The sequence below is a fragment of the Ictalurus furcatus genome, chromosome 5, assembly GCF_023375685.1.
Source record: "Ictalurus furcatus strain D&B chromosome 5, Billie_1.0, whole genome shotgun sequence".
Taxonomy (NCBI): domain Eukaryota; kingdom Metazoa; phylum Chordata; class Actinopteri; order Siluriformes; family Ictaluridae; genus Ictalurus; species Ictalurus furcatus.
The window spans coordinates 29623546-29635918 of record NC_071259.1 but is presented as its reverse complement, the minus strand read 5'-3'; the positions used below and the strand labels follow the sequence as shown (position 1 = coordinate 29635918).

General features: G+C 41.2%; 2 protein-coding genes across 4 annotated transcripts in view; both read left to right on the top strand.

Moving 5' to 3' along the window:
* otud5a (OTU deubiquitinase 5a) overlaps window positions 1-5496 on the top strand; it is a 45414-nt gene extending 39918 nt beyond the window's left edge. For all 3 annotated transcript variants that reach the window (XM_053625659.1, XM_053625661.1, XM_053625660.1), the window contains 4 exons: window positions 1552-1737; window positions 2568-2775; window positions 3199-3315; window positions 5094-5496. In XM_053625659.1, the coding sequence (XP_053481634.1) occupies window positions 1552-1737; window positions 2568-2775; window positions 3199-3315; window positions 5094-5215 (633 nt within the window). In that variant the 3' untranslated portion in view covers window positions 5216-5496. The remainder of the gene's footprint in view (window positions 1-1551; window positions 1738-2567; window positions 2776-3198; window positions 3316-5093) is intronic.
* A 1540-nt stretch (window positions 5497-7036) lies between these two features.
* Window positions 7037-10910, top strand: pim2 (Pim-2 proto-oncogene, serine/threonine kinase). Its single transcript, XM_053625662.1, has 7 exons — window positions 7037-7310; window positions 7542-7648; window positions 7976-8026; window positions 8570-8775; window positions 8891-9060; window positions 9227-9403; window positions 9568-10910. Exons 1-7 carry the CDS (start codon window positions 7247-7249, stop codon window positions 9714-9716), a joined length of 924 nt encoding a protein of 307 aa, XP_053481637.1. The 5' UTR covers window positions 7037-7246; the 3' UTR covers window positions 9717-10910.
* Window positions 10911-12373: the final 1463 nt, after the last annotated feature.

Genomic DNA, 12373 nt, shown 5'->3' with positions numbered 1-12373 from the left:
TCGAAGTTAAACAGGAAGATGCACTGTGACCCACTGTGATCCTGTGACTAATCACAGACATTGTGTGTACAGCTTGTGATCTTTTGTCTGCTGATACAGGCCGTATTATACATGCTTAGAAGCATTGCCTGTAGTAAGAGTGATTGTTTACATGTGCTTGCGTTGAGGCGTTCAGTAGTAGTGAGCTCAGCCACAGCTGTGCGTGTGGTGTGTGTGAAGGGTCATCCAGGTTTTGTATAACGGCTGGCTTGGCTGCGCAGAAACAGATTGGCGTGCGGACATGCCATGGCACAGTTGGCGTGCGCACAAGAGCGCACAGGAGCTAACCACATGCTTGTCTAGCATTCGAGACGCTCTCCCAGACGAGGAAGAGTCACCGAAAGTGCATTCTAGTGCTGAAATCAGGGCGCAGGATCAGACTCGCGCTCCACATGTTGGCGTTAAGGAACGTCTGAATAGTAGAGTGAACGTTACATCGAACTCTCTGTCTACCAGTTGCAAAAGGCTGAACTTTATGATGCATTTTAACTACAACCTGTTCAGTGGTGTTCTTAGTGCTCATGACGCAAATTCGTGCGTTTTGTGTTTGGAAAAAAATATTTTTTTATTAGTGTCTTATGCCTACATGTGTTCATCTTCTGCTTTAAAAACAAGTTGCATTCAAAAACGCTTTGTTGATGTGACTGTTAGTGTTCAATAACGTGATTTTGAACCATTAAAAAATAATTCTACCACCACAGTGCAGCTGGATTCTTAAATCTGATTGGTCGTAGTATAGTTGGTATAGAATAGTATTAACTAGTAATAACAGCTCATTCACAGGGATTGTACGGCGGATGCTCCACATGTATACAGATTAAGAAACCCGTCAAATCATTCAAGAATTCTGTGAGGAGGTATTTATTTAGCATTCTTTTGAAGGAGTCTCCAGTGTAGACTCTCTATAGCGGTTATAACGTAACTTATGACGCTAGCTAACTGGTTTCGTATACGTTCCACAACATTAAATGTAACTACAAGTGGACAAAAAGTATGAGTAATTGTTTGTTTGTTTTTTTTTTTTTAAATAAAAAAAATTTATTGGTTTTCTTGACATTGTTGTGGTATAAGAGGAATAAAGTACTTCAGAGAGTGCTGTTACAGGAGAACAGTCAACGTCTGCGACTGCGTGACGTTCGCGGAGCACGTCTTTTGTTTTAAACGGAAATGCGTGACTTTTAGTGCTGTATTAACAAAAACGTCCCAAATACCATTCTGCGTCATTGGAATCAGACTTTCAGGAGACGTTACAAAGTCAACTATTTCAAAGTCACATGTATACGTATGGATATCACAATATTTGCAGACATTTCTATGATGGATAATATGCATCATCAAATGATGATGATGGAGCTGTTTTAAAAACAGCTATCGATATTTATCATGCTATCGATTATTATATTGTCACATCGCCCAAGTCTGGTTTAAGAGGTGCTTTAAGAAAATCCTAACAGTATTTTCAGATTTTACTCAGTTTGACTCCGTGTTAACTCTCGGTCTCCCTCTGGACAGTACGCGGACCAGTCTCTGATGAAGAACGCCATCAAGACATCGGAGGAATCGTGGATCGAGCAGCAGATGCTGGAGGATAAAAAGAGGGCCACTGATTGGGAGGCTACCAACGAGGCAATCGAGGAGCAGGTGGCACGCGAGTCGTACCTGCAGTGGCTCCGGGATCAGGAGAAACAGGCACGGCAGGTGAGCGAGGGGGGGGAGGGGGGACAAAACGAAGAGAGAGCCTCTGGCCATCTCAAGTACCACATTCCAGTCAGCCAAAACCTCCTGAGTATGCCTCTAGCTGGCCTTCTGGCCACAACCTAGTCCGTTAGAACACTTTACACTTTAGTTCAGCTTCTCATTGAGGTTTTCGATAATGCTCTGTCAAGTGAGCACGTTAAAACGCGAGGTGCAAAAAAAAAAAAACCCCAAAAGACGCTGAAGTGTGTAATCATTTTCTGCTTTTCGTGGCACTACATGCCTTTTTTCACATAAAGCCGGTGTTTTCAGAGAATGGTAGAGTGTTCATTGCAGGGTTCGTGCAGACATCACAAAGTGGTTTCACGGCTGCGTTTTCTCACTTTGGCCTCTGCTGAGCTGTCTGGTTTCAAAGAAACTCATGCCTTCATATAAAGGGCTTGAAAGCGAAAGTGCAAAGATTTGTTAAAGAAAATGCTGTTAATTGAAAATCTTAGGTGGGAATTTCAACATCGATCTATAACGAAAGAATTTATTTATTTATTTTTTTCCCCCCGCAAAAGTAGTAAAGATGTAGATTTGGTCGTTAGCAGTGCTGCTGGAATCATAAAGACTGTCCTGTGATTCATCCCACACTGAACACTCTTTCGACACGTGTAGCGCCGTTTTCCTTTTCTACACCTGTATTCTGTAATCGGTTTCTAATCCTGGTGTCTCCCAGAAGTGGACGGATTCCATTTTGAGTGTCCTCGTCACTGTGGTGTCTAAATCATCGTCTAGACTTCTGTAAAGCACTGTAAAAAATTCTCTCTTCCTTTCTGTCTCCGCCTCAGCCACGCAAGGCCAGCGCCACATGTAGCTCTGCCACTGCTGCAGCCTCCAGCGGACTGGAGGAGTGGAACGCACGGTCCCCACGGCACCGGAGCTCCGCCCCCTCCCCCGAAAACCCGGACCCGGCCCACTCGGACCCAGCACCCAAGCCTCCCTCCCCGGCTGGAGCGGCCCTCGCGCTGTCCAAACCCCCCTCGCCTTGTGCTCCTGGTATGCCATGCTCCATTACACCACCACACACACTTCCAGTTCTGCTGCTGCTCGTGTGGATCAGTTTGTACGCTGCTCTGTGTGTTCTTTACTCCGTGTACCGGAGAAGCAATTTCACATTCACAATTTCTTTTGAAACACACTGACTTGTTTTGGCTCTAGATGCATTGAGCAAATCATGTAAAGGTTCACCCACAAGTACATCAAGTGAAGAACTGGTTATTTGTTGTGCAAAACAGATGTATATGCTTAAGAGCAGGGTTTCTCTGTGTATCCTGGAGTATATCCCCAGTGTCTTCCAGTGCTTTAGCGCACCTTATTTACCTGCAGAGGAAACAAACAAGGCCCTCTGACGTAAAATGTGCCCAGGCATGATTGGTGCATGATGAAGGTGTGATGTGATGTTCATGTTGTGTTGTGCAGGGCCCAGTAACCAAGCCTGTGTTGGAGCAGACAGACCCACCTCATCGTCTCTGGTGTCTCTGTACCCAGCACTGGGATACCGCGCCATCATGCAGGACATGTCGCCAACAGCTTTTGGTAAAAAAACAAAAACAAAAGCAAATCACAAAGCATTAAGGGCAGGGACTGGGGGATTAATAATACGCTTCATTCAGAAATGTTATTCTAGCTAATTATAAATAGAGGGGATCAGTTACCTGGAACAAATATCCATACTGCTGATGGAGTTGGTTTGTTTTTTTTGTTTGGTTTTTTACTTGGATGAAGTTCACGCCTCATGTTCTTCCTGATAGTCACCAAAACTGATTCTGTATAACATAATTTAAAGTTGCTTGATGTGGCAAAACTCACTTTTATGAATATGCAAATGACACCAACTCGCATTTCCGCTTTCCCCTTTTTATCCAGGGTCTGTCCCATGGTCTTCATTTGCATACTGGAATCTGATTGGATCTTACATTTTATGACACATTGTTTTTTTTTTTTTGTTGTTTGTTTTTTTTTTAAGAATGAGCCATACTGCTGCAGTGACAGCTTTCAAACTTTGACCAGCCTGAGAGCTAGGGATGTCATGAGAACCGATACTTCGGTACCAAGTCGGTACCAATATTGTTAAAACGTGACGGTACTTGTTTTTCTGCAGTACCATTAGTAGCGATTCTAATGAATGTACCAAGGTTGCAATTCTACCGGAACTGAAGGGGGCAGCAAATACGCGCAAGTGTTTTAGTCGGTCCACAAGTGGTGAAGAAGAAGAAGAACGCCTACATTCACACGGGGAAAAACTACAGAAGATTAGCTTAGCTTAACAAGTTTTGTGTTTGCCGGTGTGCAGCCAATGCTATCGTTCATTTCAAACAAAGCGAGGAAACACCTGGAATTTGGCGAAGCACCTAAAAGACGGTCCCTATATTAGTATGTAGCTGGCGTTGTTGCCGTGGAACCAGCTGACGTTATGCTCCATGTAATGTTAGCGATAGCCAGTTATTTGTTAACGACGCTAACACATTGCAGTGTTATAAACTACCTCCGAATGGGCCACCATGCATCGCCATTCCTCCCGTGTCCTGTCAGATAAATGTAGCCTAATGTCACTAATAATTATTCAAATGTTCATGCTTTTAATAAATCTTTTTGGCCTGCCACCATATCAGTGAATTTAAACTAATGCTTTCATTCAGAGTATAAGGGGGGTGTATGTGTGTGTGTGTGTGTCTCTGCGCGTGCGTGTGTGCGTTTAGGAGTGCACCTTAGCACTTATTAGTCATTGTCAGACAGTGTTTGACAACTAAAATCTCTCTCTCTCACACTCACTCTTTCTTTTTGCCAGTATGAGCTAGTGGAGGATGTCCTCCTGGAGTTTTAAATTTTATTTAAATTTTTTTTTTTTTAAAACCACACCGTGGTATCGACTTTGGTATCGAGTATCGTGTACTTTTTGTGGTATCGGTACCGACTACTAGATTTTTGGTATTGTGACATCCCTACTGAGAACTCAAATGAACTTTATAAACTGAAATGATAAAATAATTGTTTTGAAGGTTTAGTGTGATTTTTTTGGTACAAGTGGGCGTATGTGGGTGGTAAACGCGAAATGGTGTGAAAAGGAAAATGATTACTGATAACCGATTTTGCCTTACATGAACTTGTTTTGTGACTTTACTCAGCACTGGATCGTAGCAGGAAACTACACAAGAAGCTAACTAATAACGGAAATAATGGTTGGTGTGTGGGATGGCTGTGAAACCACACAAGACGTCTCAAGTTTTATTGTTGCCTCCATCAGTTCTTCATTTTTGTTAATGCATGTTCTTTTTTTTTTTTTTTTTTCTTTCTTTCTTTCTTTTTTGTGAAAGGTCTGACAGATTGGGAGGATGACGAGATTTTGGCCTCGGTCCTGGCCGTATCGCAACAGGAGTACCTCGACAGCATGAAGAAGAACGCCATGCATAGAGAACCGTCTCCAGACAGCAGTTGATAAAGGGACGAAGGCACTCCGAAGCCCTCTTGTGCTATGGGAGAAGGCACAAACCCGGGGATCAATCAAACGTCGTCCTGTCCATCATCATAGAAATCCCATTTCCCTCTCACTCTCCCCTCATGTCCTGATCACTATCATCTATCAGTAATAATGACCGTCACTGTAAGACTTCCCCCTCACCATTACCTTACTTTCTTTTGCCACTAATGCCAAGATTGGACTTCTTTATTAGGTGCATGTTTAAACCAACATAACTGATCTCATAGAAAAAAAAAACATGAGGAAAAAAAATCTATAAAAATCTCACACTTTATCATCTTAATACCTGATTAATATAAGCTTGTTGTATTTTATTTTCTTGTTTGGAATGGAAAAAAAAAGCTCTTTTTTTCTTGGAATAAAAAAGGAGAAGTTTCTGAAGAAAATTGCCTTATCTTTGTGGTGTGGCTCTCTCTCTCTTGCACTCTCTCTCTCTCTTTCTCTCTGTATCTGTGTGCATGGTCAAAAAAATGTTTTGTCACAATCCATACACTTCTTTTATACCTGTAAATACATTTGTGGAATAAATAACAGACCAAATAACAGTTACACCTTGTGTATGGATGCATTAGGTCATTTGACACAGGTTTAGCAGGTAGGTACACAACACTGATGTCTGAAGCAAATCAAACAAACCACTCACCGGCTCAAGTCATACTTTTATCATCTATAAAGCATCTACTCTATGCTAAAAGTATACTACAAACACTACCAAACAGGAGTTTTTGTGGTCTTTTCCCCTTTATGGAAGTAAAGCTGACCATTTTGAAAAGCTTCGAGCGTACACTATTAGAAAATGTCTTTGCAGGGGTTCTTCAGGTGGCTTTTCATTTATAATTTTATGGTGTCTGAGGAACTGTGGTACAAAAATGCAGCCATTAACTGCGAAAGTGCTCGTTTTCACAGGACATAAATGGGAAAATGGACTCGAATAACATAAAAACATGTAGAAAAGAAGATCCCAGTCTGTGAAGGACAAGGTTCCAGGCTGATTCCAGAGGAAAGGAGAGTGAAGATGAGGAATTGGAAGTGCTCTTTTGCATACACAGTGCCCTGTGTAGTCAGTTTTCATGAATTAAACCCAAAAAGGGAAGTTTTTCATAAGTGAATATGGCTTTGTGCCTTTTTTTTTTTTTTTTTTTTAAACAAATAAACACTGAATACTTTCAGTATAACATTGCGGTGTGAAGTTTCATTCACGGTTTCGTTTATTTATTTTCAAATTCATTTCAGTGTTAATGACACGCTCACACACTTTAGAAACACCACGGATCTTTTTATTTATTTATTTATTTTATTTTTTATAAACTTTAAAATTAAACACCACCCTTCCTCAAACTCATTTTTTTTTTCAACTCTATGTAGCCTGGATGCTACTGAGGCTTTTTTGCGCGGGAATGAAACACCATAGATACCACAGCTGCGCCCAAAACCATGCCTACTACCGAACTACGAAGTGCGTACATATAGAGCGCACGGTTTGCCTTCACTACAACGATGCGTACTATTAATGCATACTTTATAGGACAGAAGTACGTGGCGTTGACTGTCCTCGCGCGCGTAAAATGAACTCGAAACGTTGGTGGCGCGCGCGCGCGCTTTATTCTCCTATTCTGAGAAAAACTAATGCCTTACTAATATGCAAACGTTTTGAAAAAAATGCCGGTGCGCGATTGGTGCTCGAATCACAACAGCGACGTAGAGTCGGACGTCATTGGACAAGGCAGTGGAGTGGGCGTGTTCACAAACGTAAACACAAACGTAAAAACATCAACAAAAGCCTGAGGAGAGACACAGACACACACACACACACACACAAGCACAGCGGCTGTGCTGAGTGAACATATGAGTATCAGAGGAGACACTTGAACGGGTTTAAAACATGGATATGCAGCGCTGAGGACTTTATAGCAGATTCTTCTGCTTTGTCGCGCATTTTGTGGATACTTTTACTAATTTTTTTTTTCCTCTTTTTAACTGAGTAAAAATATGTTGGATAAACGTGTAGTTGATTCGCACCGGGACCAAACAGAAGACGTGAGGGGAAAATCCGGTAAGAATATTTTCTTTCTTAAAAAAAAAACAACAACAAAAAACAATAAAGAAGACATAAAATGGGCAAAGAAACACGACATGAGTCGGTAATTTAATTTGAATTGAAAACTAGTTGTAATTAAATGGCGCGTTTTATTGGTCAGAAGGTGATTTGTCAGTTAGCTACTTTGCTAAGTTTGGTAAAAAGACTTAACAGACATTTTTCTAACGGTCATTTCCTTTCTTTCAGCTCCAGGTAAGGAGTCTTTTGAGAAGCAGTATAAGTTAGGAGCGCTGCTGGGAAGCGGTGGATTCGGCTCTGTGTTTTCGGGACAGCGAATCTCCGATGGTTTACAGGTAATTTATGAGTATTTTATTATTATTTTACAGTTTAAGAGTAAAAATGCGTCTAAAGTGCCTTAGAGTAAATTTAGAGGATGTAATGAGGAGCTGAGAGCTGGCTTAGCTCAGTAAAATGGATTTATTCTTAATAGTAGCCTTGTCTCTGTGTGTGTGTGTGTGTGTGTGTGTGTGTGTGTATATTATATACATATATAAAGAGCACTTAATCTGAGGCTACATATCTTCCTATTCTCGAGTAGAACAAAATGATATTTATTTTGTATTTAAATGATATTCGAAGTATCTGTGTTGTGTTAAATTATATTTGTTTTATTATTTCAGGTCGCTATCAAACAAGTGTGCCATGACAGAGTGCAGCAGTGGGCAGGACTGGTGAGTTTTTTTTGTTTTTGTTTTTTTTTCCTTTCTTTTTTCCTTTATATAATTCCACAGCTTTTAGTTAACTTCACGTTCATTAAAAATAAATGATATATATTATATAATATATCGTTTGCAAACATTATTTGTTTTGAAGTAAATAGGAGTCAGAATTGAAATGCATTGGTATCCGTGCGCCCTCTAGTGTTTGCTACGTGATGACGTAGTCCGCAGTGACGCGTTCATGGGGTTTAAAAATAAAAAAAAAAAAGTCCATAGAAGAACCGGAAGCGAAAGTATTTCCCCTAAATAATAAACAAAACGCTGTTTAACAGGAAGAACTTGAGTAAGCTGGTACATTGTATTCATAATATTTGGGATTTTTTTGTGTCACACGACCGAAATTCAGCGATGAGTCAGATGAACTCAACAAACTGTTATTATTAGTTTGTAACGTCTTCATCTTGGCTGTGTAACAAAACCAAATCTGTGCTTTCATGATGCTATAACCAGCATTCAGACTACAAGCTTATCCTCCTCTCTTTGTGTGTGTTTTAGGCTGGTGAATCAAGCACAGTCCCCATGGAGGTGGCGCTCCTGCTGCAGCTGGGTGGTTCAGGTCACCCTGGCATCATCCGCATGCTCGACTGGTTTGAGGTGCCCGGTCAGGGTTTCTTTATCGTCTTCGAGAGACCGCAGCCGTGTCAGGACCTATTCGACTTCATCACCGAGCGCGGTGCCATAGATGAACCGATCGCACGAAGGTACTGCCCCAAAAAAAAACCCATAACTCGCCGTTTGACGAGATCGATTTCTCATTTAAAAAGATAATAAAAATCAGAAATGCATAAAACTGAAGAAACCGTGTCTCCTCCGCAGGTTTTTGAAGCAGGTGGTTGAAGCGGTTCAGTTTTGCTACTCGAGGGGAATCGTCCATCGAGACATCAAAGACGAGAACATTCTAGTGGACACACGTACCGGAGACGTCAAGATCATCGACTTTGGATCTGGCGCTCTGCTGAAAGACACTGCCTACACAGACTTTGAAGGTAGGACAGGTGGAGAGCTCTTAACTGCTACAGATAACAGAAATCAGGAATAGAGCTCCTTGGCCAGACCTCACAGCATTAAGTAATCGAACGGACTGCTCGCGTACACCTTTGTATGTTTCCTGATGTTTTCCTAATGGCCTGTTTGTTTGTTTTTTCCTATTAGGAACCAGAGTTTACAGCCCACCTGAGTGGATCCTTCATCAGCGTTACGAAGCACTTCCACTCACCGTCTGGTCTCTGGGCGTCCTTCTGTTTGACATGGTGTGTGGAGACATTCCCTTTGAGAGAGATGGAGACATAGTCAAGGCGACGCCCAGTTTCACTAAGCGTGTCTCTAAAGGTGAGTTCCCGTGCGTCCTGTATTTCTAGTAGAGTAACCACAGCTGTACAGCTATGGGAAGTGTTTCGCCCTACAAACATCCAGGAACAGGATGAACCTTTCTAAACGAGTAAAAGAAAACAATTGCTAAATTTATGTATTTATTTCTTTTCATTCTGTCGCAGAATGCCAGTCTCTCATTCGCCGGTGCCTGGCGTACCGCCCCGAAGAGCGTCCAAGCTTAGAGCAGATTTTGCTACATCCCTGGATGACGGAGAACTCGGAAGACATCGGAGACCTGCGGGACGACAGCAACATCGCGCCGAGTCTTTAATTTGAAAACACAGACCAGTTTAAAGATGGCTGTCGAAACCTCACACCTGCTGTTTTGATTATACACTGGATTACATCCCACTTTTACACTGGCCTCTCAACACATCCTTATTTATGGAAAAGTCCTCTGGCATTGTGTCGTCCCACGGACGTCGTCCCGTCTCCCGTCCCCTGTTCTCCAGCCCACCACATGTGTATCTTGAATCTACACTGCTACACACAACCGGTGCACACGATAAATAGTTTTATTTATTTACCTATTTATTAACACAGACACATTGTAGGTATTTATCTCCTGGACTACAGGGATGAAGTTTCAGCTCTGTTCCCGTTCACGCTAAAGGACTTAACAGCCATGAGTGACTGAGAACATGTTCCTGCCTGGTTCTACAGGCTCTCTGTGTATAGTTTGGTTCCCTCGTTTTAAGAGGAGGCTTTTGTGTCGTGTCCTGTTGGGAACGCGGATACATCAGCCAGGCTGTCGAGTGACTTGAACGTGTCTTGATCCAGGAAACGTTCTTGTTTTGTTTTGTTTTTTTGAACACAAACATGAGTCACAACACCACCCTTCACTAAATTCCCTCCTGGGAAATGTAAAAAAAAATTTATACATCGACGTGCCTTTTACTTTCGGTATCTTTGTTTTGTCAAGTGCTCTGAAGTCATAACAAGCAGGTGCTGCACTGGTCACGTGATTTAACACGGGGTCAGAAAACAGAGCAGGAATGTCGTCCCTGACTCGGAAACAGTGTGTGTGTTTACCTAGAAAGAAAGAGAAAGTCGTTTCTGTTAAAGCCAAAGAGATCTAAATAAGCACTAGGGTTTTTTGTTTTTTTTTTCTTTTTCTTTTTGAAAGCTGTTGATTAATTGTGTCTGGGTTTAAGCTACAGGACCAAACGTCAGGCTCGAATGTTAAAACGGGACCTTTTCAAGTGCAAGAACGCACGAACGAACGGACTCATGAATGTATTAGATCTTGTGCTGTTTAAATTGAATCTGGCTTTTTTTTGTTTGTTTGTTTGTTTTTGAAAGTGAAAAGTCGTCTTTTGTTAAATGTTGAAATTTAAATCCTTGCCGGTTTGCTCGGGTTTGCACAACAACTGTTCTGTAAATACTTGTGTATTGAATTTTTATAATTTTGTGGCAGTGACCATATTTAATTTAAATTAAAAAAAAAAAAAACCCCCACTGATAATTCATGTCTGTCTGTGTCTTGTTTGATCCTGAAATCCAAAACCAAGGGATAAAAACACATAGGGGTGTGGTGTTAGGTGAAAGCAATCCACCATGAGGTGCTGTGATGCAGCCTGAAGTGTTTCATTCTCTTTCACCACAGCCATTTACCAACAAGCTCCTTTCATCACTCACGTCATAGCAGCAGCTATAAACAGTCGTTCCAGTCCAATCATTCTAATCCTATCAGTTTAGAGCAGAATCCTATCAGTTTAGAGTCCAAACCTGTCAGTTTAGAGTCCAATCATTTCAGTAGTCCAATCATTTTAATTTGGAGTCCAAGTATTGTAGTTTAGAGCCCAATCCTTTCAGTTTAGAGTCCAATCCTTTCAGTTTAGAGTCCAATCCTATCAGTTTGGAGTCCAAGCGTTTCAGTATAGAGTCCAAGTATTGTAGTTCTGAGTTCAATCGTTTCAGTTTAGAGTCCAATCCTATCAGTCTGGAGTCCAATCATTTCAGTTTAGAGTCCAGGTATTGTAGTTTTGAGTCCAATTGTTTCAGTATAGAGTCCAATCATTTCAGTTTAGAGTCCAGCCATTTTAATTTGGAGTCCAATTGTTTTAGTATAGAGTCCAATCATTTTAGTAGAGCACAAGTATTGTAGTTCTAAATCCAAGCGTTTCAGTTTAGAGTCCTATTGTTTCAGTATAGAGTCCAATCGTTTCAGTATAGAGTCCAATAGTTTCAGTTTAGAGTCCTATTGCTTCAGTATAGAGTCCAATCATTTCAGTACAGAGTCCAATTGTTTCAGTTTAGAGTCTAATCATTTCAGTATAGAGTCCAGTCGTTTCAGTTTAGAGTCCTATCACTTTAATTTAGTCCAATCATTTCAGTTTAGTCTCCAGTCATTACGGTTTCGAGTCCAATCATTTAATGATAATGATAAACAGTGATCTTTATGCCTCTGTGGTTTTGGGAAATTGCAGTTTATTTCAAACACATTGGAGTGAGGCTGTAATCAGTGCAGAAACACTAATACACTTCCTCACAGCCCTGATCTGATCACATTGTTTCTGTCTAAACCCAGGTTGCTATAAATATTCAAACGACTCTGGGAAATGAAGGATTATCTGCACCACATGAACTGGAGAGACGCCATTAGAATGATGAGCACTGCTTCCACCTAGCGTCCATTAAGCAAGAGATGACAATTTCTGAATCTTTTCAGCGTCTAGAGTCAGTTGAGTCGGCTCAGTTAAATGATTCGTTCACCAGTCAGTTCAGTTCCACCATCTGTATGTTGTGGTACATTATATTGAGCCCGTAGTCTGTATTCAGAATAATTGTTTTTCCACATTAAGCCAAATACAGACTACTACTGCATGCAGTGAAACCCTGGAAATCTTTGTGAATCAAATGATCACGAACTCTCACTGACTCAGGAGTGAATCTTTGGACCAAAACGAATCACTGACTGAAAGTTCA